Source organism: Sciurus vulgaris (genome assembly GCF_902686455.1).
Source record: "Sciurus vulgaris genome assembly, chromosome: 1".
Classification (NCBI taxonomy): domain Eukaryota; kingdom Metazoa; phylum Chordata; class Mammalia; order Rodentia; family Sciuridae; genus Sciurus; species Sciurus vulgaris.
The window spans coordinates 103,064,585-103,090,080 of NC_136461.1; the positions used below are offsets into that span (position 1 = coordinate 103,064,585).

Consider the following 25,496-nt stretch of genomic DNA (forward strand, 5'->3'; position numbering starts at 1 on the left):
TTGCTTAAGCTGAATTTTTAAAAAGGTGAATGATTTGCCACAAATCTGCTGACGTCTGAAAAATATTTAATGGCAAATTCTTCTGTTTTGGTCACTTTATATTCTAATATGTCCATACAAAAGTAGGACTAAAATTTTTAATCCAACAAAAGAGAAGCCTGTACACAAACTAGAACACACATCTTGAATCTGAACATCACAGATGAAGAGAAGAAAAATGAACCAGAATCAAGTTGGTTTATCTGCCTCGGGTACTATAATCAGGGTAGCAAAGGTGGGTTTACTCCAGTAACCATTCAAGTGGGGATTGGCTCATTTTCAGGATTTACTTACAGGTCTCTTCTAAGTCCTTTAAGCCCCCAGTCCATGCAAATGTCCCACTTGGTGGACGGATGAGTAATCTAACCCCACCGGGTTTATTTCAATATTTTGATATTTCAATAATAAGCTGCTTCTGAAGATTTTGAGAAGTCTGTTCTCTATTAAAATAAGATAGAACCTCAAAATATGAATGTGAACATTAGAAATAGACAGCATATATTACAAATCCATTCTTGATAGGAACATTAGTAAGAATACACATTAGCTTAAAAAACAGGCTCAGCAAATGTTGCTGATCTGCCAGAAGTTTTAGTTCACTATTTACAAATAAGACAAAGTGAAATACAGAAAATTATACACATTTGGTAGTTGACAGATTACTGTTTGCCAATAGTGGTCTATCAGAAAACTGATACGAAGGAAGACTGGATAAGAGCCAGCTGTCACCTTCTCAATCAAATTTACATGTACAGAAAACTAGATTAATTTTGAAACAAACATTCTGCCTTTCATGGGAATAACTGCATGATCAGATGATGTGACTGGGAAGTACAACTGTGTGGAAGTGTTTTCTGGAAATGACTACTGTTTTATATGATCCACTACTGAAAAGTTACCATATTTATTTCAACAGACCATTGAAGTTGATTAAATGATGATCAATGGTCCTAAGTAAGAGTAGAAAATAAAACTGCTGTTGAGCTCTTTAAATCAATTAAAAAAACTAAGACCCAACAGCATCAAAATGAGAAAAAAATATAATGGCATGATTCAATGCATAACTGCATTGACATTAAAGTGGAATCTGAGTTACACTGATTTTTCACTAGAAAACAACAAAGTATGTTAATGTGTGTGTAGGGGGAGGCTTAAAAGTTGCCTTAATAATTGCACTCTAATTCAGAGACAATTTATCAAACAACATGAGCCTTACATGTTTACTTGTATACCCAGTAACCTGTACCAATCAATACCACATGATCATAAACATTTGCCATTTCTAATAATCAGAGAATCATCCTCGTTAGTAACAAATCCTCAAATCATTTTACTTTTACTTTTTGTTTTTACTTTAAAGTTGCAAATAGAGTTCTCTCCCCCTTTATTGACAAGAATGTTTTCTGTCCATTATTTCAATCTAATACTGTATAAAAGCTATCAGCTTCTTCAAGGAGGTGCCCACCATAGGCAGAATATTTCAGCAACACTTAAATAAAAGGCTTTTTTTTCCTTTCCTTTCTTTCTCTTTTTTTAAACAACTGATTTAAGTCCATGTCATTTTATTTTATATGTACTGGTCTCTCATCTGACTTTAGGCGTTTTCTGCGGGGCTGTATAAAGTCTTCATCAGAGTCCTCAGTTACCTCACCATCATCCTCTTCCTGCTCAAATTCTGGCAAAGGTGCGAAGGTCCTGTCTGAGTAGATCTCTGTGAGTTTATCTTCAAAGAACAATGCAACTGCTTTCCCTGCCTGAGCTACTTCTGAATCAGCCTGCAAGCAAAAGATAGGAATATTCACCTATTGGTAATGCATATTCCTTCACCAAGTTTGCATGGTCTGAAAAGCTTACCTTCAAATTAATCTCTTGTGTGTCTGCATAAACTTGAACAACTTTCATCATCTAAAAAGGACACCAGAGTCAAAAAAAAAAAAAGGGAAATTATAATCCTTTCTAGAGTTATGAGACTGCACAGGATTGGTGACGAAAGTCAGCCATACTAGGGAGAACAAATTGCTATAACCAGATTAAGTGCCTTCTAAAATTCTATAGAACAAGGAACCACTTTCTTTACAAAGCTACTGTGAAAACTCAATAATTGCCTCATTCTAAATTAGTGAGGTTAATCTTAGCAGGAATTGGTCAGAACACATCAATCTATTCAAGAGAAAAATATCTGTGAAACAAATAATAAAAGAAATGCTGTTTTAAAAAAAAACTGCCAAATTTTGAATAACCAGACTTCTATCTTTAAGGAAATAATCACAAATTATGAAAGTAGGTAAGAGGATCTTGTCAACTATAGTTCATAAAAGCACATGTATTTGAAAACCATAAAACTGATTAAAAATAAGACAAAGAACTTGGGACTGTATTTCAAAATTTAAATTTGAGAGATTTTACTAATTTACACTGTGGCATATTGTTATAAAGGTAACTAGACTTTTAAACTTATAAGAATTATGTTAGGTTTTTAATATTAAAATGCCATCTGGATGCTTCCAGAGACAACTATCAATAGACTTTGACTCAATGTGATTTATTTTAGTAAGTCATATGGCACCCAAATTTCATCAGCAATAAAAAGATTAATCTTTATAAAGATTTTATGGATTCTCATCCAATTCCATTTTCTTCTGAAATGAAAACTTCCACAACAGGCTTGACTTTTTCCAAAGATAAACACAAAATGTTAAGTAACATACTTCTTCTTGAGGTATATATAACTCACTCTTATCCTTATAAACAAACAAAAATCCCCCAAAGTTAATAAAAGTAGCATTGCTAAAATCGGATAACTCATCATTATACATTACAAGCTATTATTCAAGATGAGTCAACAAAGATGTGTTCATGCTTTTAAGGTTCTACATTTATGTGGTCAATAATAAAATTCAACATGGGTATATATGCTTTTTCTAAAAGTATCCAAAACGCAGGCTATTTATAATCATATTCCACAAAATCTACTTAACTGCAAGACTACTTTCCATACTTAATCCAACCTTCAACTCATTTAGGAAGGAATATTTGATAATATTCTTAATATATTTAATTATATACTCCAAATTATACATAGCAAACTTTCTTCTTTGGAGCTGTAAATAAAATCGATTTTTACTTTTGACAGGACTGAAGCAGAGAAAATATTTGAATCAAATTAGAAAACTCCTTTAGCAGGTAAAACAAAATCCAAAAAACAAATAAGCAAACAAAAACTAAAACTAAACTAAAATAAAATAAAATAAAAATAATAATAACAATAATCTATAGGTTGGAAGCTAACATACTTCATTAAACCTTTCACAGTTCTTGAAGATCAAACGGACATCAGCCACAAAGTCATCTGGGATTTGGTAATGTTGGGAATGTTTTTTCTGAAGCTTCTTTTTCACGGTGGATAAATCCATTGGTTTCTTTATAATTTTATAGTAGTTTGGTATCTAAAATAAATAAATAAGGGCAGATAAGAATTTTCTAAAATGCCGACCTGTTTAATTTAAAAATGCATAGCATATTAATCACATTTAGGAAATAGTGAATATACTTTAAATCTTCTGCCCATTTTTATTATATATATAATAAAAACCAAATCTTACTGCAAAATATGTACCAATCTCCATGGTTACAGAATTCAACAAAGACAAATCTTTAATAAGTAGATTTAATTTCTTTTTTATTTTTATTTTTTGGGGGAAGGGTACTAGGAATTGAACTCAGGGGCACTCAACCACTGAGCCATATCCCCAGCCTTATTTTGTATTTTATTTAGAGACAGGGTCTCACTGAGTTGTTTAGTGTCTCACTTTTGCTAAGGCTGGCTATGAACTCACAATTCTCCTGTCTCAGTCTCCCAAGATAATAAGTAGATTTAGAAAGAAAGCAATCAGCAAGGGCGGCCTATACCAGTAGACTTAAGGCCGTATTTGGCTCATTCGTATTTTAAGACTCCTAAAGAGACTTTTTTTCTAAAGGAGAAAAGTTACAAAATAGATTATTATGATTAGAATATGATGTCTTATAGAAGACATCCTAGAAATTATCACTTATAAGTTTCAGCTTAGCAACACTGGAAGAAAGATTGGAATAACATTAAAAAATGTACATCATTTAGTGTTCTGACTTTGTCCATGGTCAAATATTTTTACTCTTGGAAAACAAGTAAACACAGAGCAACTATTTAAATACTCTGTAAAAAGATTAAATTTAAAAGTCATTTTCAACTGTGAAATCCCTAAACTGAAAAGAAACACCTTCTAGAAGCAGATGACTACTACTTGGATAAACAAAAAGCACTGACTTGCAAAATTTCTCCAGAGTGTGTGAGCTGAGGAGCTCATTCAAGAAGAATGAATTTTGACACAGGCCCAGACTAAGGTGAGACTTCTTCACTAGGGAGATAGTATTTACGGTATACCAACTCACCGAAGCAGGAACAGGCTCCTGGAATTCGATACTTAATTCATGGCAATAGAGGTAAAGCAGAAGACGTTCACATTTCTGGCCCCCAAAAGAAAAAGAAGACACATGAAGTATTTCTTTCACTTAATAAGATATACAGTTGTAGATGGACACAACACCTTTATTTATTTTTATGTGGTGCTGAGGATCAAACCCAGGGCCTCACACATGCTAAGAGAGCACTCTACCACTGAGCCCACAAACCCAGTCCACATAATCTTTTTTATATAGTCAATACCTTGAAATGCATTTTACATTTGTAGTTTTCTATTTACTTCAACTTTTTTATTATTTTTTTTCAACTTCTTTAATGTAAATTTATACATCTTAAACATATACTTCCTCCTCAGTGGAGGATTTTGCAAGTATATATATCAGAGTAGAATCAAACTTAACTCTAATGAGCACAGAATGATGTGACAGATATTTTGACTTTGGAAATAAGACTACAGATCAGATCAGCAGAATTCTGAAGTAAGGAGAGGGCTTCAGATTTTATTTTTAAAATTATGGGAAACAGGATTTTAAGCAAGGAAAGGAAGTGACAGACTTGTTTACCTTTTTTTTTTTTTTTTTAAGAATACTACAGAATAGAAAAATGGACTAAGGGGCAAGAGAAGCGCAGGGAGATAAGTTACAAAGTTATAATAAAAGCCTAGATAAGAAATTACAAGGGCTGGATACAGTAGTACACACTTATAATCCCAGTGTCTCAGGAGACTAAGGCAGGAGGATCATAATTTAGCAAGATTCTGTCTCAAAATAAAATAAAAACAAAAACAGCTGGGAATGTAGCTCAGTGGTAAAGTGCCCCAGGATTGATCCCCTGTACCAAAAAGTAAGACTGAGAAAGAGATCATGATAGATGTCTATGGTGGCAGTAGTGGGGGAAATAAGAAAAGTCAGGTTTAATTTTTTTCTTCTCATTTCTAATAGGATTCTAGCCTGATCAAGAAGTGAATGGTGGTGCCATTTAATAATGGAAGATAGAGTACAGTTTTTAATGTTATTTGCTTTTGTTTTTTGAAATAGATATCAGATATCAAGATTTTGGCTTGGGGCTGGGGGTGTGGCTCAGTGGTGGAACACTTGCCTAGCAAGCATGAGGACCTGGGTTTGATACTAAGCACCACAAAGTGGGGAGGGTTTCATTGGAACACGTTAAATTTAAAGAAACTGGATATGAGTCTGAAGCACAAGACTAGTAACAAAGATTTCAGAAGTCACTGATAAATGATACAATCAGATGATATGAGATTATAAAGTAATAAAGGTTATCAGATTATCTGTATATTACATAGGGAAAAAAAAAAAGTAGGATGTATCAACAAGTAACTACAGAATTCCCAGTAACAAATCAACTTACGTGACACTTACCCTTTGGTCCACGGGGCTTAACCCCTGTGCTGTTTTCCCCTTCTTACTGTGTTGCAAATTATCACAATCATATTCAACTTCTGGCTTCCCAATATCTCTGCAAAATGTGCATATCCAGTCCCCACTAAATAGGGAAACAGGCAATCAGTCCATGTAATTATAACAAAGCCGGCCCTACAGAAGGTAGTTGTCTGGAAGCAGATTTCTAGTTTGTTTTCTTTAGTCTCCAATTCTGATATGAACCCCCTAAACTTTTGCAAGTCATCCTTCAAGTCATTACCTTTGGAAAAACTATAAAATGACAACTCTGCATTAAACAGGGGTCTATGCATTCATAGCACAAAGATGATAAGTACTTGCTGTATAAGACCAAAGACCAATTCTCTCAGGTGCCCATATTACCAGCACATGGACCTAGTTCCTGAATAAGAAAAAAGAGTAAGGGATATGGAGTTCCTCAGGTATCTTGTACTGTTTTGGCAAGTACTAAACATGCTAACAATAAATCAAGTCTTTTTTCATGGCCAGTCAAAAGACAGAAAATACAAACACATATCTGCAAGCATAAGCATGTAGACATATACCCTGTCATCCCTCCCGCTTTTTTTTTTTGGGGGGGGGGGATTACTAGTGATTGAACACAAGGGCACTTAACCACTGAGTCACATCCAGTCTTTTTCTCTATTTTATTTAGAGACAGGGTCTCACTGTTAGAGGCCTTGCTAAGTTGCTGAGGCTGGCTTTGGGCTTGTGAACCTCCTGCCTCAGCCTCCTGAGCCCCTGGGACAACAGGTGTGTGCCATCATGTCCAGCTTATCCAGTATCTTTTAACTCTGATTAAATCTATACCTTGTTTTTATCAGGAATTCTATCAAGCGATAAATTCCAAAATGATTTATTCATATTTCTATTTTCTCCATATATATATATATATATATATATATTCAGAGACAGATACATATTGAGATACATACATCTAGAATCTATCTGTTTGGTACTGGGGACTAAACCAAGGGACTTTTATCACTGAGTTACATCCCTAGTCCTTTTTATTTAAGGAAGGGTCTCACTAAGTAGATGAGGCTAACTTTAAATTTACCATCCTCCTATCTCAGTCTCCCAAGTTGCTGAGATTAAAGGCAAGTACCACTGCTCCTGGATTAACTTTTATTTAAAAAGAAAGTGAAGAGGGTGGGTTGGAAACACATTACCATTCAGTGGGGTGAAGTGTTTGCCTAGCATATATGAGGTTCTGGGTTCAATCCCTGGCACAGGAAAGGGAGGAGAGAGAATGAGAGAAACAAGTGTGATTCTACTGTTTTATGGTATTCCATATCAATCAGAGACAAGAGACTGCATAAATATAAAATATAAAATGGTAACTGAAGGGAAAAATTAGATCTCTTTTAAAACAAACCCTACTGTCTGTAGATGCATAGGGAACTGTTCAAGTTCACTACAGAAAAACAACTAGATGGCAGGTTTTGTAACCTACCCTAGCACATTTGCTTCACTTTATCAACTGGTATCATCACCTAGGATGCATTAATGCTTAAAATCATATTTGGCAGTTACCAGGCAAAACAGTCTAGGATAATGCTCATATTTTCCCCTAATCTATTTATTTTTATCCCACATTCTTCTAATCTATATAAGGAATTTGATAACTGTCCATTCGAACTTAATGCATGAAAGACATTCCTACAAGCTAATTGAAATAGGTCTGAGAGGGCTGGGGAGATAGCTCAGTGGGTAGAGTGCTTGCCTTGCAAGCACAAGGCCCTGGGTTCAATCTCCAGCACTGAAAAAAAAAAGGTCTGAGAAATCTGCATAGAGGACTTCAGGAGGCACAACTAATTAATCACTTCCAGTAATCAGGAAATTTCTCTTCAAAAAATCCAAGATATTGAAGCTGTTTTGCCAAAGGACTTGTTTCTTTAAAATGGGTATTGAAAGCTGTCAAATTTTAGAAAAATTAAGTTTTGGGCATGATCCAAAAGAACTGTCTCTAAATTTTATTTATGAAATTGCATTCATAATAAAATCATTCTTACAGACCCACTACACCTCTAAGGCTGGGGGTATAGTTCAGTGTTAAAAGTGCTTGCCTAGCATGTACAAGACCCTGGGTTAGACAGATCCCCAGTAATGCAAACAATAAAAAAAAAATTAAAAATTAAATTTAATTTGTCCCCTTTTTTGGGGGTTGGGGGGGGGGGGCCTGGGGAATCAAACCCAGGACTTATGCATAGTAGGTAAGTGTCGCTGGCTCTTTGCGGTACAAAATCCGGGGATATTTGTCACCACTTGCAGCAACAACTTGCACCGGTCTTATGGGTGGTGGACTGGAAACAGAGCTACTTCTATCTTTCTCTTTAGTGCACTGCTTTCTTGCTTGTTTGTTTATAGAGGATAGAGGAAATGAGGTTTACTTGCTTTGAAGGAGAGAAAAAGAGACTTTGCTTATCAGAGAGAAAGAGACTTTGCTTAAGAGAGACTGAGAGAAAGACAGGCTTTGCTTACAGCTTAGAGGAAGAGAGACTTGCTACGCCTCACTTAAGGTCTGCTGCTTCTTACTGGTGCGTCCTGCATCCTGTGAACTAAGGGTACGTCTACCTAAGGTGCTTTAGTGATGCATCTCAGTTCTCTGTTCTGCGATCTGCCTTCTGCCGCTGCCCCTACTCACTGCTTCTTTCTGCTCGCCACGTCTTTCTGCTAGCTGCTGTTCCGCTGTCTTTTCTTTCTTCTTGCCCTATTCCTGCTAGCTGCTGTGTTCTTCTTTCTACTAGCTGCTGTGCTGCTAGCTGCCGCCGCTTTTCCCTACTAGCTGCTGCATCTTCTGCTAGCTGCTGCTGCTGTGTGCTAGCTGCTTCCGTGCTGTTTCATTCTGCTTATGCTTATATCACCTCCAGGAGGCGGACAGCAGGGCCATGCCTCTTACGCAAAGATTAGGCCAGACGCTAGAAGTCCGAGCAGGCACAATTAGGAGTGCTCGAGAACACATGCGCATACATTGTGTGAGTGGACAATAAATCACCTGAGTGTGCTTATGTCAATTAACCTCCTCGCTGCCGATGTGATCAGGGGACATTCTGGCGTCGTCAACATGGCACAGCCCCCGACAGGTAAGGTGCTTTACCACTGAGCTACAGCCCCAGCCCCCAAAATTAAACTTCCAAGTCACTTCAAGAGCAAACAGACTTTCTCTAGCACACTGATCCCCTTGCTCCTTCCAATCTTAAGAGTTTTATCTAATTTGCTTACAATGAATATAAATTGAAGGTCAGGAGATGAAGTCTACTCTTTAATGTCCCACTTAAATTTTGGACATTTTACCATTGTGCTGACAATTTCTCTGGAAGTTAATACTAAAGGATTAATAGGTTCTCTGTTTTACAGAAATGGTATGTTTGGGTTAAGAAGGCTATTTGTAAGTGTGGTGACACAAGCCAATAATCCCAGCTACTCAGGAGGCTGAGAAAGGAGAATTTCAAGTTCAGGGATGGCCTTGGCAATTTAGAGAGACAGTGTCAAAATAAAAAGTAAAAAGGGCTGAAGATGTAGCTCAGTGATAGTGAGCTCCTAGGTTCAATCCCTAATATGGCAAAAACAAACAAACAAACAAGGGCCATTTGCCCTGAACTTTTTGCTATATTTTTAACTTATGAAAATGACAACATAAACAAAAATGATTTACTTCACCAGTACCTTGGAAAGCTAAGAAGTGTTGGAACATGACAAGTTAGATGAAAGACCTTTGGACATTTTTCACAGCACAAGAGATCCCCTCCATTTTGGCAGACAGCACACCAGTCTTCATTTGGGTCATCATCTTTGCTGTTGCCATCTCCTCCCATCCTTGCTGACCTGTGAATGAGGCTTCGAATTGGAGATTTTCCATTAACTAGACTGCTGAGCCCTGACTGTTTGCAGCTTTCATTCATATCTGTAGGTTCAGTTTTCACATGGTTTTCCAGGCTCGCTAATGCATCCAACTCACTCTCTAGATGTAGGTTGGTTGAAAGAGGTGGTGTCAAGCTGCTCTCAGGACTGCTCAACTAAAAGAAAACAAAGATAAATTCTTGAAAAATATCATTTAATCCTTATTGTTTGCAGTGTGTATGTTATTTAAAAGTTATGTCAGATACACAGATATACTGACATAACAAAATTATTTTATAAATCATATTAGTGACTTCGATTAATAGAATCAAAATAACCCTAAAATTATTTAGGCATGCCAATATGTGATTCTGGGATGTCTGTTCCTCTATTATTGGTTCACAAAGATAACAAGGAAATTAACTAAACCATCAAGTACACTGATTGGGAAGTATGCCCAGAGTTTTCTGCCAATCAGAAACTATTACATAGCACTTTTTAAGCATTCTATCCTATCCTTCTGCTCATGTATCATTCTACTAATATAGCAAGATTATGACACTATAAAATCTTTCACCAATTTTTTGTGCCCATTTTAATCGGGTACTTTCTTTAAATTGAGTTTTGAAGAGGTGACACTGCTTTAAACCCAAGGTTAAATCTGCTGCTCTCAATCTGTGTATACTATGTTGAGTATACTAATACTCTGAGATAAAAATGTCTATGTTCCATGAAGACAGAGTCTACAGAATGGGAGAAAATCTTTGCCACCTGCCATCTCAGAGTACCAATCTCCAAGATATATAAAGAACTCAAAAAACTTAGCAACAACAAAAAAATAACCTTATCAATAAATGGAGAAAGGAGATGAACAGACATTTACAGAAGAAAAATTATCAACAAATGTTCAACACCACTAGCAATTAGAGAAATGCAAATTAAAACTATACTGAGATTTTATCTCACTCCAGTCAGAATGGCAATTATCAAGAATAGAAGTAACAGTAAATGTTGGTAAAGAGTGGGGGGAAAGGTACACTCATACATTGCTGGTGGGACTACAAACTGGTGAACACTCTGGAAAGCAGTATGGAGATTCCTTGAAAACTTGAAATGGAACCACCATTTGACCCAGCTATCCCCCTCCTTGGAATATACACAAAAGACTTAAAAATCAGCATACTATATAGTGACATGGCCACATCAATGTTCATGGCAGCTGAATTCACAACAGCTAAGATATGGAACCAACCTAGGTGCCCTTCAACATACGTATGGATAAAGAAAATGTGGTACATAAACACAATGAAATATTACTCAGTCATAAAGAAGAATGAAATCATGACATTTGCCAATAAATGGATGGAACTGGAGACTATGATTCTAAGTGAAATAATTCAATCCCGATAAACCAAAGGTCGAATGTTCTCTCTGATATGCAGGTACTGACTCACAATAGGTCAAAGGTGGGAGCAGGGGACGTTCACTGGATTGGACAGGGGGAAATGGGAAAGACAGAAGAATGAATTGGACACATTTTTCTATGTTCATATATGAATACATTGCCAGTGTAACTCCACATCATGTATAACCACAAGAATGGAAAATTATATTCCATGTATGTATGATATGTCAAAATACATTCTATTGTCATGTATAACTAAAAAGAACAAATTCTTTAAAAGTTTAAAAAACCTTTCTATGTTCCAATCATATAGAAAGTAAGATAGAAACCTGGGAAGAAAAACCAAAAATCAAAATTTCTCAACAAAAAAGAACTTGTGCTTTCTTCATTCTGTATTAGAAATTTTACAAAATATTCCATCCCAGGAACTCTAGAATGGTTTGTAATTCTTAAGCCAAAAAGGCAATCTTCCCATCACAAGTATCTGATCAGTTAACTTCTTTCCTATCAGCAATTCCTTTTTTTTTAAACCAGGGATGGAACCCAAGTGCACTGAATCACTGAGCCACAATCCCTAGCCCTTTCATTTTTTATTTAAAGACAGGGTAGTCACTAAGTTATATAGTCCTCACTATGTTGCTGTGATTGGCTTTGAACTTACAGTCCTTGTGCCTTGGACTCCCCGGCCACTGAGATTACAGGCATGCACCACTGCACCCAGCCCTATATCAGCAATCTTAATGCTGAGCTTAATGCTGAGGTCATGGCCAACAGCTAAAGATATTTTGTTGCCTAATACTCATTGCAGAGACTGAGATGTTTAATAAATTCAGAACAAGATAAAACTCAATTTAGCATCATGGCAAAAATATTAACCAAATACAAATATAATTTCAAATGAGTCACAAGTTTTTTTCTGATTAATTGTAGCTGACTCTCAGTTGTACCCTGCTGTCACCCCCAAAACCACACAAAAAAAAACAAACAAAAAACAAGTTAGAAAAAGATATTTGATTTTGTCAGGAATAAAAATTCAAAGACAAAATGAGTATCCCTAGAATCTCTATTCAGTCTAATATACTCAGACGAATCAGTGAAGTGATCTCCCTAACTCACTGTCAGACCCTGGTCGGAACTTACCATGCAAGCACTCCTCCTGCCATCCTCGGTCTTTTCTTGTTTCACAGCTCCTGAAAAGCTACATATTTCATCTTCAGTCCCAGGTTCTTGCTTGACCTTCACTGGATCAGATTTGAAACTAAGGCCTGTCTTCTCAGCTGTTCTTCCTGATGATCCACAACTAATTCAAAAAACAACAAAAATAAACGTGTTTATTTACACGTTTGTATGGTGTAAATAAACAAGTGAAAAGTAACATTAAAGTGAAGACAATAGACAATCATTTCACAGAAAATAAGGGCATCTCATAAACGTAGTTAAGCCTAGCTTCAAATCTCTTTGAATGCAAACCAAACTTTCATAAGATCCTAAAAATACACTTTATTATTTAAGAGGTATAGTTTAGAAAAAAAGTTCACTTTTCCATGAGTTTCCCCTATCTGAAATGGTTGGTTTCAGAAGTGTTTCAGATTTCAGATTTTTGGATGTCTGCATATGCATAATGAAATATTTCAGGGATGGAATCTAAGACTAAACATTAAATTCATTTATGGTCCTTATACATATTATTTTCATAGTCTGAAGGTAAATTTTATTCAATATTTTTGGTGCACATGGCATTCTGACTATGACCCATCACGAGGTAGAACTGGAATTTTCCATTTGTGGTATTATATTAGCACTCAAAAGTTTCATTTTAGAGCATTTTGGATTTCAGATTTTCAGATAAGGGGTGCTCAACCTGTGGTATAAAAGGTCAATAATTGCTTCTCTTTATAAAAATAGTTTCAACTCTACCTCTCCAAACATCTAAATAAACATATAATGATTCATGGGGCTGGGGATGTGGCTCAGTGGTAGTGGTTGCCTAGTGTACACAAGGCCCTGAGTTTAATCCCTAGCAGTAAAGTGCCCCTGGGGTTCAATTCCTAGTACCAAAATAAAACAAAAATAGCAGTTCATGAAGCCTCATCTAAGGAGAGATTATTTTGGCTTTTGAGAAAAGGGGATTGGAAGAAGAGAATTGGAAGCAGCAAACAACCTGGAACATCTTTATTTGAATCAATGATTCAAAATCAATGATTGGCAAAAGGACAGGTATAAAACTAATCAGTTCTACCTAGAGCATAAAGGCAAAATCACTATTAAGAGAAGTAAATAACTGGAAAGACCAAGGCTACTAAGAATGAATAATAAACTTTCACTCAGTTTGTATGTTCTTGAAAAACACTGATTAAAGTATCATTAAAAATCAATGGAGATTTAATAGTTCCAGTCTTCAGAATGTATACACACACATATAAACAAAAAACATTAATGTAGTATCTTAAATAAAAATGAACACCATAAATTATTCAAAGAAGAAAAGAATAAAAAACAGTCAATGTTTATCATATTTCATCTTTAAAAAACCCATACATTACTATGTCTTGGCTGTGCACACTGAAAAGTCCTAGGAAACAATGTACAATTTAGGAGCAACATATGCCCACAGTACATAGTGTGGTAGAGAAGACTATCTCCAAACACTGTTTTCCCACTAACATGACTAGGATTTCTTAGAAAAAGGGCCAATTTCAGGACAGAGGTAAGAAACATACAAGATGAACCTGGTACATTATTTCATAGGAAACAAGGAAGTTTGCTACTAGGATTATAGCAAGAGGACTAAGAAGCAAACCCGAGATACTTCTGACATGCCAAAGACTGAATAATTTAAGCTACCAACAAAATAACATCTATAGTGGATTAAAACAAAAATAAAGAGTGAAATAATAATAAAACTAGTTGCTTACTCTTGGAGGATGCTGGTAATCAACTCATTATCATTAAAGCAAGTTATTAACAAGAACTTGTCTTACTTTCCCTATAACCCAATAAATGATGTCTACCTCTTTACAAAAATATCCTAAACTAATAAAGAAATACAAGATTCGAATAACATTTTTCAATGATCATTAATGGTTACTACCACACACACACACACACACACACACACACAAATATGTGCCCCTGATGGAAGTATGCTGTACTACCATGAGTAGAAGTATTCTTGTCCTTGCTTCCCCCAAAGCAAACATGAATCTGACCAAACCTTCTCAGCTGAATGTCAACATAGACCAAAAAAAAAAAAAAAAAAAAAAAAAAAAAAAGACAAAATGGGGAAACAGGGAAAGCTGTATAGGACAAACTACATCTATAATGAATAAATTGATATTGATGTAAACATTTCAGTTGATGACAATGTACAGAACTTATCTGAATCTGACTCAAAGAAAACATTTCTGTTAAAAAAAGAAGAAAAGGCATTTTTGGCAAAAATTGGAAGTGCTGAATATTAAGTGGATCTGTACTGATATTAAAGAATTAGCTGTCAATTTTTTTAGGTGTGGTAATGGTTCTATACATAAATTTTTTAAATTCTTATTGTTAAGTGATACTAAAATGATCACAAGTAAAGTGAAATGATGTCTTGAGATCTGCTTCAAAATAACCCACACCAGGAAAGAATGGGCAGAGTAGAGAGGAAACAAGACTGGCTATAACTTAATGTCAGAACTAGATGATAAGTATACGGGGATTATATAGTCTACTTTTATTAAATACATTTCAATTTTTTAATAAAATGAAAAAAGTACTTATTAATAGCATAATACTCACCTGCCTCGACTGCCAGTACTAGAGGTACTAGGGGGTCTCACTGGTGTGTGAGAATTGGATAAACCTAAAAAAATAGTAAGTCAAACTGAGTACCAATGCATATAAGAATGTTCAGAATTCAAGGCTATTATAACCCAATTTAGGAACTCTTGGAAATTAGAGCAAAATCAGTGATGGCATGTATAACCACTGGCAGACATCAACCAGTTTCTCTCAGCTGAGCCCAGACATTGCTTTAGAATCCTCTTCAGAACACTACCCAATCAATAAAACTACATATTAAGAGAAAGTAATTTTTCACCCCTCCCCAAGTCACCTGACAAAATATTCTACTCAGATTTCCTTTGTTTTAGAAGTACTAGAATAATACTTATTACACTTAAAAATTTTGTGCTTCAAAAAATGTTAATGATGCACCTCATGTAAAATCTACATTTACAGTTGAACAGTTCTTCTTGCAGAAATAATGAAGTAGTCTACTTTAGTTAAAAAAAAAAAAAAAAAGGTAGGATTACATCAGAAAAATATATTCCTCTTCTGGACTATATAACCACTTTGGTCAAATATTAACCATATTTGGTTAATATTTGGTCAAATATTTCTACTTTGTGGAAATGTATGACCACTTCTGGACTCTTAACTTATTTGGTAGTGTTTCAATCATGTACTCATGCCAATCTTAGTTGAATCACCTGGTAGTAGGATCCAAAAAAAAACCAGATTTTTGGAAGAGAGCTACACCCCATGAATATTTTAATAGTTTCTAGTAATTTTTTAAAATTATAATTTGAAAATTCACTTGTATTTTCTCAATTCTTAAAAAGTTTTCAAATTTTCACTATTTAAAAGTATTTTAAAGTTGTGTCAAGACCAAAGAACTTTTCAACTGACCATCAGTATTGTAAATATATAAGATGGTACTTAGGTGTTTGGTCAAATATTAGTCTAGCTGTTACTGTGAAGATATTTGTAACTGGCATTTAAGTGACAGACTTTGATAGAAGCAGATTACCCTTCACAATGTAGGTGGGCCTTATTTAACCTGCTGAGACCCTGAGAAGCTTTCTCTCCACTGCTGTATAGAATTTAACTCAAGACTGTAACATAACTTCCCTGAGTCTTTAGCCTGTCAACCTGCCTGTACATTTTGGACTTGATAATACCCACAATCATCTCAGCATGGGAGTTAATTCCCTAAGGTCAATCATTCAATCTCTGTGTGTATGTGTGTGTGTGTGCGTGTGTGTGTATCTTCCACATCCACCTTCTCTCTTGCTTCTGCTTTTCTTGAGAAAACTTTCTGATAAAGCTACTAAGAGACTTTTTATAAGGCATTTAAAAAAATGAGGCAATATCCCTGTTTGCTTTACCTGATGATCCTGGAGATAGGGCAGAGGGTCCTGGGGAAGGATTCATAGTGCTTGTAGGCTGTGGGGGTAGGTGACTGCCTGAGATGTATCTACTTAGTAGATTATCTAAACTACTTGAGCCAGCATCTTCCAACTGAAGAGAAAAAAAATAAAGATAAATTTGCTTTGATAAAAGCAGCAAAGTTATTAATTTCATTAGTGTCACTGCTTATATTCAGTTTACTAATAAACTAACAGATTATCTAATATTAAGTTCAACTTGATTGTTGCTTCTTTACACTTCTGAGAATCACAGTATAAAATTTACATGAACTGAGACTATAATTATATTATGCGACAGAAATTCACCACTTAAGACAAAAACCTACTGCCCACTAAATCCTGTATGTTTTATTATGAAAATAGTTCTGACACTTTAACATTTTCTCAAAATGCTACAGGAGTCTACTTATCAGTACTCTTGTCTCTAGTCTCCCTCTCTGTATTTCAATGTTCGTAGTTCTTCCAGAAACATTCAAACAAGTAGAAATGCTATCATGTCAAAACCCAACTTTAAGCAATGAAAAGTTATTATAGAGCACAGAAAGCCTGGCATATAAGGTCCCTTATTATATACATGAAAGAAGAGAGTCCACAGGACATCTGAAACTGTTTTGTACTTAGAGGGAGTAGAATAAGGTCGGAGGACCTAGCACTGTGATTTTAGTCTGGTTCCCAAAATAAACAAGTTTCCTATCCTTAAAATATCCCATCTGCAGTGCAGAATTGTGATGACTGAATGAGAAAATATGTAAACAAGAGTAAAAAGATATTAGTAAAGCATGAACATTACCTTAAATTTTGCACGATTTCATATAAGAGATTGTAAAATTGTCCTTGCTACTCTTCTTGCTTATTCATATATTTGTTATTACACTCGCCCCCTTTCAATCTCTTCTCCCAGGAGGTCAGATTATCCAACCCCCTTCTCCCATGCAGGGCAAATGCTCTACTACTTAGCCATATCCCCAGCCTCCAGAATATTTCTTATACAAATCTATTTCTTTTTTTTTTTTAAAGTTTTTATTTTTAGTTGTAGATGAACACAATACATTTATTTTGTTTATTTAGTGTTTTTACGTGGCTCTGGGGATCGAACGCAGGGCCTCATGCACGCTAGGCAAGTGCTCTACCACTGAGCCACAACCCCAGCCCCACAAATCTATTTCCGATTCAAGACAAAAGTGAACACACTCATTTACTTCTTGCCCTCCTTCCCCTAAAGTGCACTAGTTTTTCACAGCAAAAAAAGGGAAATGATAACATCCAAGTACAGACTCTGGAAGAAACTATACATATAAATGTAGAATTGGACTGAAAGGAAAATCAGAATGGAGCAATTTTACAACATTTCACAGGCACAGAAAATCTTCCTAAGTAAATAGGACAATTTCCCCAAAGGCCTCAAAAGGACACAGACAAGAAGGACTAAAAGTGAGAGGAGGCTCTGGATTGGCTGGAGGGATAATTAAAGTACAATAGTAGTTGTGCTAGTTTACCCTGTGGTCATGGTTACTGGCTAAGGATTCACTTGTAAGCCCATAACTATCCCTAGCTGCAGCTCAAATCAACAGGAAGATTTGTGAAGAGGGAGTATCCTAAAGGTAGGACACAGAGATGTAGGGCTGCAAAACGCCTAAAATCAAATGAGAAGGAATGTTCAAAATGGACCCCAAAATGCCGTAATACCTGCCTTTACTCCCATGTCATTTATATTCTCTACCTACAATTTCTATCTCTGAACAGACAACCCCTAAGGCTACAAGAGTGAAGGTTAGGAAGAGGTGAACAAGTAGAATATAAAATGGCCTGATAACATTATATTTCCCAATAGGGAAATGCTACCAAGAACATTCATTCACCTCTCGTTTTCATTAACATGAATAAAGTTTATAACTTTATTTATAAAGTTATGTCTTGACTGGAAAACTATCGGCTCATTTAATGAACCAATATTTTTAGCACTCCTGAATAACTGCACGGAACATATATAAGTATTACATTAATAATTTCTGTGATACAAAAAAGAAAAAGAATCCAACAGAAAAATGAGCAAAGTCATTTCACAAAAGACAAAAGATAATTCATAGAATAAAAATAATTCACGAACATAAAGATAACGAAACCACACTGAAGAGATGAAAAACAAATCAACACTGTCATTTTGCCTATGAGAAAAGATGGAAGAAAAGAATGTTTAATTTAACCCTGTGTTGGGAAGATAGTGCAGAAATAGGGACTTCCAAAATGCTGGCATAATGTTTTTGGAAAGCAATGTCAATATCAAAGCAAAATTTAAATATGTAATCACTTTTGACCCAGTAATTACACTTGTACCAAGCTATCTTACAGAAATATTTATATATGTGTTTTCAATTACCTGCTTATTATGCCTCAAAAATGGAACTTTCTATAAACAGCACTGAAGTATAAACAATATACAATAAACATTCAAAGTGGACAATCGTTTTCACACAGTATAAAACTGGAAAATCAAACTCAAAAACAGTGAAAAAAAGCATTATATCATCACTCTCCTGCCCCTCAGTGCCCTCTTTCAACCTGTCCACAATCATTGATCTGCTTTTTGTCATTTTAGTTTGCTTTTTCTCCCTAGAGTTTTATATAAATGGAATTGTACAGTATGCACTTTTTTTTTTTTTTTCTCTTGTCTCACTAGGGATGAACACAGGGGCACTTTACAACTGAGCTACACCTCCAGTCCTCTTAAATTTATTAAATTGCTAAGGCTGGCCTCAAAATTGTGATCCTCCTGACTCCTGAGCTGCTACTCCCTTTTAATACCACCATATAATTTATTATAAGTCAGATTTTAAAACTCTGTATCACTGGGTGTAGTGACACATGCCTGTAATCCCATTAGCTCAGGAGGATGAGGCAGGAAGATCATGTATTCAAAGTCAGCCTCAGCAAAAGCAAGGTGCTAATAAGCAACTCACTGAGACCCTGTCTCTCAATGAAATACAAAATAGGGTTAGGGATGTGGCTCAGTGGTTGAGTGCCCCTGAGTTCAACCCCCAGTACCCAAGAAAGGGGGAGGAAAAAAAAAAAAAAAAGACTCTATCTGCATTTTCCTAGCCTGTAAACTTTCTGACAGCAGTGTCTCTCTTCCCACTATTCCAAGATAGGCATTATAAGTTTTCTTTTAAGCATAATCTCTTTGTCCTTCCTCCCAAAGTTTACTTTTATATTAATAATGAGGAGTGGAGGAAAAGTAAATGGAAGAATAAGCTAATCCCATTAACTATTTATTGAATATTTACATGATAGGTACCAACCTAAATATTTCACATGAATTATCTCATCTTCCCAATGAGTCCATGAGGCAGATTGTCTTATTATTTTAAGAGATTATGAGTGAGAGTCAGTACTTAAAAAATTAAAAAATCTGACTTCAGACTTTACTACCTCCTACATTACAACTAAATGATTGGAATCTCACATTCCTTTTATAAATTGGTGCTTTTGCATTGTAATTCGTACTATCTGGAATTTTTGCCTTCCTTAACCTCAGACTGCTTAACTCTTTATCCTTTAAGTCCAAATTTAAAGTTATCTCATATAAAGCCTATTCTGGCTTCTACAGGCAGATTTAGAATTTTCTTCTTCTAGTCTTCCACTGTCGTCATTATACATCCATTTGTAGCAAGACTCTCAAGGTTTGACCCTGTTTGGAAAACTATTTTCCTAATATATGAAAACTCCTTGAGGTCAAGGGTCATTTCTCTTTTATCTTTATATAGCTGGTATTTAGGATCCAGTACATAGTAAGTTCTTAAGTATTTCTTGAAGAAAATATACTAATGCAACAATACTAGAGATCCATGTTTCCAGAAACACTCTGGAGATGTACTGCACTAAAACACTGGCCCTGAACTTAATAAAAGGATTCTATATTTAGATGCTAGACTACCAAACATCAGGAAATATTTTGTCAGCACACAGAAATGTTCTAAACCTGAGTAATCAAATGCATGTACTTTTACCAGAGGTGAAAACCAAACAAGAAAACAGTGAAACATTTCCTGTTTTCAACTAACTTTCTCTCATTACCTTCTTGCATTAACAAAATGTGTTTAAAATCCTCACTTTAGTATTTTTCTATCCATCTAATAATTATTATCACCATTTATCATCTGATTTAGTATGATCAAAAACTACATAAATTAATAATTCTTCATCTATTCCATTTAGTCTGTTATCTCTCTCCTGTTTTACTCTTCCGAGTTATGCCTTTTCATGCCCTCATGGCATTGTAAATGCCATTTCCCAGATCTAAACAAACTCTGCATGTGGGCCAACTAGACTATATCATATCCATACTACTTAAGTACAATTAGGTTAAGGAAGTTCTTCTTGATTAGGCAAAAAAAGTTTGAGACTTTATCTCTACTTTTTTTAACTATTATTTTTGGGGGAACCAGGGGTTGAACCCAGGGGTACTTAGCCATTGAGCCACATCCCCAGCCCTTTTTTTTTTTCATTTGTTTTTTGAGATAGGGTCTCACTTAAGTTGCTGGGGCTAGCTTTGAGCTTGTGATCCTCCTGAGCTACTGGGATTATAGGTGTGCCCCACTGTGCCTAGCTTCATCTCTATATTTAATGTGTAATCTTATCTAATTTTAAACTTTTATCCGGCTCTATTCAGCTGTTTACTAATGTTAATTCCAGGTTTCCTCCATGTGAATTTTTAACCTAGCCCCAGTTTCAGGTTCATTATAATCTTATGAAACCACCACTATGTAGTCTGTTATTGACCAGATCAGTATTTTGGGCCATAAGACTTTATTGTTGTTAACCATTCTTCCAAATTCTATTGCCTAGTGACATCATACCAGACACAATGCAATGCATTACTCATATGTTGGTGATGATGCTGGTATAAACAAATCTGTTGCACTACTAGTTGTAGCGAAGAATAGCACATAAAATTATGTACAGCATACAATACTTGACAATGATAAAGTTATATTACTGATTTATGTATTTACTATACCTTTTGAGGTTTAGAGTATACTCCTGTACTTTATCAAGAGGTCATGGTAGGGCTAGGGATATAGCTCAGTTGGTAGAGTACTTGCCCCCCATGCACAAGGCCCTGGGTTCAATCCCCAGCAGTGCAAAACAAAAAACAAAAACAACAACAACAAAAAAAAACAGAGGTCACTGGTAAGTAGTTTACCTATACTTCAAGGTCTATATAAGTAGATTCTATGATCTGCACACAATGATGAAATCAAAGACATTTCTCAGAATATATCTCCATTGTTAAGTGGCCCCGCGAGCATAGCCTTTAAAAATCTACTTAGCAAGATTTATCTTACCAATTATGCTTTACTGAGGGCAGTATTATTCTCAAAAAAATAAACTTCACAGCCTTATAGGAAGCTGATAATAACGAGGCACATATTCTAGTATCAAAAAGTTATTGCAAATATTCTAAATTTAAATTTGTATGTGATTTACCAGACGGTGTTTTGCCAAGAATTCATAATACGCAGAGTACCCTGATGATAAATGTTACTGAGCACATCAAATAGTTTTCAAATAATTTAAAAAATAAATCATTAGAATACTAAATCTATTAATTATAATCAAATCTGAATCTAAAATTCCTTTATTAAAAAAGTATTCAGGTTTATTATGTAACCCCCTCAGGGTTGACATTACAAATATGCATTATCACTGTAATGGAGAAGGATAGTGCAAAATAAATAATTCAGGTTGGGGGAATTCTTTATAAAATTAAGTTCTCAGTGTTAATTAGATCTAACTGATTTCAGAGAAAAAAATACAAGGATAGTTGTAATGATCAGTACTAAGAAAAATCAATAAGTATCCAAAGTTGTTTCTGAATTTATTTTGTTTGCTTTGCATAATTAATGCTACCTCGACTGCTCTCTATGTAGCCTCTTCCAGGTTTTTACTAGACCATTATAACCTACAGAAGGTTAATGGGCAAAGTAGGTGACTTCAAGATATAGAGTTCTTCTCTATTTTTATTTATGTGGTTAACTACTTTGTTGGTGCTTTTGTTGCAACCTCCTCTTACTGCTTTTTTAAAAACAGGTGACAATAGCAAGTATTGATGAGTATACAGAGAAACTAAAACCTTCACACACTGTGGATGAGAATGTAAAATGACACAGTCATTGTGGAAAACAGCTTGATAGCTCCTCAAAAAGTTAAAGATGCTCACAGAATGCCCCTGCAATTATACTCCTAAATGTTTACCTTAGAGAGCTGATAAACTATATACATGAAAATTCACAGCACCATTTTACTAATAGTCAAAAGGTAGAAACCCAAATGTCTATCCATTAATGAATGAATAAAATGTGGCATATTCATCCAATGGAATTTTATTCAATCATTAAAAGGAATTACATACTGACACCTGATACAACACAGATTTGGAAAACGCTGTGCTAAGTGAAAGAAGCCACCCACAAAAGGCTACACATTGTATAATTCCATTCACATGAAATGCCCTGAATAGACAAATATGTACAAATGGAAGGTAGATTAGTGGTTTCTAGGGGCTGGAAGAGAAGAAAACAGGGTGACTGCTACTTGGTACAGTTTCTTGAGGGACCATGAAAATATTCTGGATATATGAGTGATAACTGAACAATCACACAAACCATAATTAAAATAGTAGATGATACCCTAATATAGCAGTAAATAAAACAGGAGAACACAGCTGTAAGTGAAGGGAAGAGAAGGTTTATAGGAAAAGGTATGGATTCTGCTCTTCCTACCTCACTATAAAAAATTAAAGATAGGAAGGGACATATTCTGAAGTTTCTTGTCTTGATTTCAAAGCTCTTTTGAGTAGGAAAACAGGGTTAGTCTAATATGGGTTATGAAGCTCAGCTTTTCAAAGATGCAGAGCATCTACACTTACTCCATCTGGTTTCTGTAAGAAACCTGAACCAAGTTAGAGATGCCCTAGGAAATTAGGTTAAATTTGATACTTACAACCTCCCTTCTCCCTCTGTAAGTTTCTTATCAACTGAAACCAAGTCTTACTTGTCTTCTTGTCCTCAATGCCCAAGGACTTAAGCATACAGTAAGTGCTTAGTAAAATGTGAATTACTCATTTAACAGAATGGATACTTCTGGTTGCCTAAAGACTCTCCATATACCTTTCTAGGCCTACAATTCCAAACTATTTACTTGGTATTGCTATAGATAGTGGAGAAAGACTAAAATGACTATCAGGAGTCTGGGTCTTAAATTTCAACTTCCATTTAGTGTATGACACTGGGGAAATCATTAACCTCTCTTATTCTCATCAAAAAATAGGGATAGTACATATCAAATTATGTGATTTCAAGTATTAAACTTATATCTGTGAAAGCACTTTGCCTTTAACTTAGAAGTATGACTGTTTAATTTATATTCCAAAATTTTCCATTGTTCATGGTCTAGGCCTCCCTGCATTAACACCACTATCATTCCCTTGGCCAAAAAAAGCTCTCTACTAGTACCAGGGAAGGAAATGGACTAAGAGAATTCACAAGTCAGTGATTTTCAAACAATTCTGAAATAGTAAGAAACATCATTTAAGACTCTTACATAAACCCATTAAGTACACAAAAATATTCGAGAGCCATAGGAAGATTGTTAAGGGTCCTACTGCTTCACCAGTTTCACTACTCCTTATTCCCATAGTGACCTCTGACACCAAGTAACTATATACAGTGCAGGACATAATTTGGTATAATCTTTAAAGGTTATACTTACATTTAAAAAGAAAATGTTTTGGCTGTCTCTCCCTCTGGAGACAGCCTGCATTCTCCCTTGAATGCATATTCCTTGCTGTACACCAAAGACATATCTCTCTGGAGATTCCCCCATGCTCCCTTGCACGTGTGTTTACTTGGCTAAATAAACCCATCTATGCCTTTGAAAAATAAAAAATAAAATGTTTTTAATTCAAATTAATTGGAAACTTCAGAAGGCACTGAAGATATGTCTTTAGAGAAATGCCAGAGTTGAAAGGGACAAGACGCCTCAGAGGCCCTTCATGATCCAGCTATTCCTCCTCACCATTATTTCCCTTTTAGTGTGTATGCCTCAAAATGCCTGATATCTACACCTTCCATTTTAAGCCCAACCAGTTAACTACCCCTCCTTAACAATCTAAAAGAATGACATTCTGATCCTGGTTGCCTCTTTGGTTCCAAACTCACACCAGGAGTATACTATCTGATGCAAAGTTTGCTTGTTGACAGGTGGAAGAACAGGAAGAAGTAGCCTATTAGCAAGGCTGATATTAATTCATTATTACACCTCTGTTTAGACAGTCTCATAACAGAGAATATTCAAATTCCTATAACTTAAAAATAGTGGGGTATACCAGTTCTAGCACAAGAACTTTTCAAAATTCAAATATCTATCCTTTTTAGAAATTTCAAATTGTTGGTCCTACATTTAAAAACAAAAACAAACAACAACAAAAAAAAAAAACACTAAACTATATCCTCAACTCTTCAATCAGTATGAGACTCAATATGAGGCTTTAAATGACTCATTCAATTCAAATACAAACCTGTATGGGTGGAATATCTGGCAATGATGGAAGGTTTTCTGGGTTGGTAACTGAAGGAATAAGCTCTATTGCTGTAACAGATGGGCTGGTGGGACCTCGGTTTGCATTGGCCATAGTTGCTGTAGTAGGGCTTGTTGGGTTGATTGTGGTGTTGTGTACCGATACAACAGGAAAGGGCCCAGCATGCCCTGGGTTTGAGTGCTGTTAAGAAAGAAGACATTATTATTTGATCTTCCAGGATATCTGAACTATATTCCTTTATGATGATTCTTTGTTTAAGAAAAGATCCTTACGTATTTGATGCCTGTGGCTGAGAAACAAAGTGGGCCCTCTCAAACTTAGGAAGAAGAGTTCAAACTTAGGCTTTTCATTTTTATTCATTTCTGTGTAGTATCTAGAGATAAAGACTTGTCAATAATTTTTCAACCTGTCAGCCTCATAATATGATCCTATTTCAGGACAAGAATATAGGTAAGAGGATGATCTGGAAGCCTCCCAAGTTTTCAAACACCAGGCCAAGAAAGTCACCATTCTCTCCATATACTTCTTTGATCCTTTAGTC

At 35.4% G+C, this 25,496-nt stretch overlaps 1 protein-coding gene across 2 annotated transcripts in view; it reads right to left on the reverse strand.

Moving 5' to 3' along the window:
* Positions 1–542: 542 nt before the first annotated feature.
* Positions 543–25,496, reverse strand: part of TRIM33 (tripartite motif containing 33) — a 119,281-nt gene continuing 94,327 nt past the window's right edge. Inside the window, exons 11-20 of one of the 2 annotated variants that reach the window (XM_079135206.1) lie at positions 24,935–25,135; positions 16,318–16,450; positions 14,948–15,011; positions 12,308–12,467; positions 9,589–9,938; positions 5,881–6,004; positions 4,468–4,542; positions 3,333–3,485; positions 1,894–1,944; positions 543–1,814 (exon numbers count right to left, since the gene is read on the reverse strand). In XM_079135206.1, the coding sequence (XP_078991332.1) occupies positions 1,602–1,814; positions 1,894–1,944; positions 3,333–3,485; positions 4,468–4,542; positions 5,881–6,004; positions 9,589–9,938; positions 12,308–12,467; positions 14,948–15,011; positions 16,318–16,450; positions 24,935–25,135 (1,524 nt within the window). In that variant the 3' untranslated portion in view covers positions 543–1,601. The remainder of the gene's footprint in view (positions 1,815–1,893; positions 1,945–3,332; positions 3,486–4,467; positions 4,543–5,880; positions 6,005–9,588; positions 9,939–12,307; positions 12,468–14,947; positions 15,012–16,317; positions 16,451–24,934; positions 25,136–25,496) is intronic. The other variant, XM_079135207.1, reaches the window with a different exon arrangement.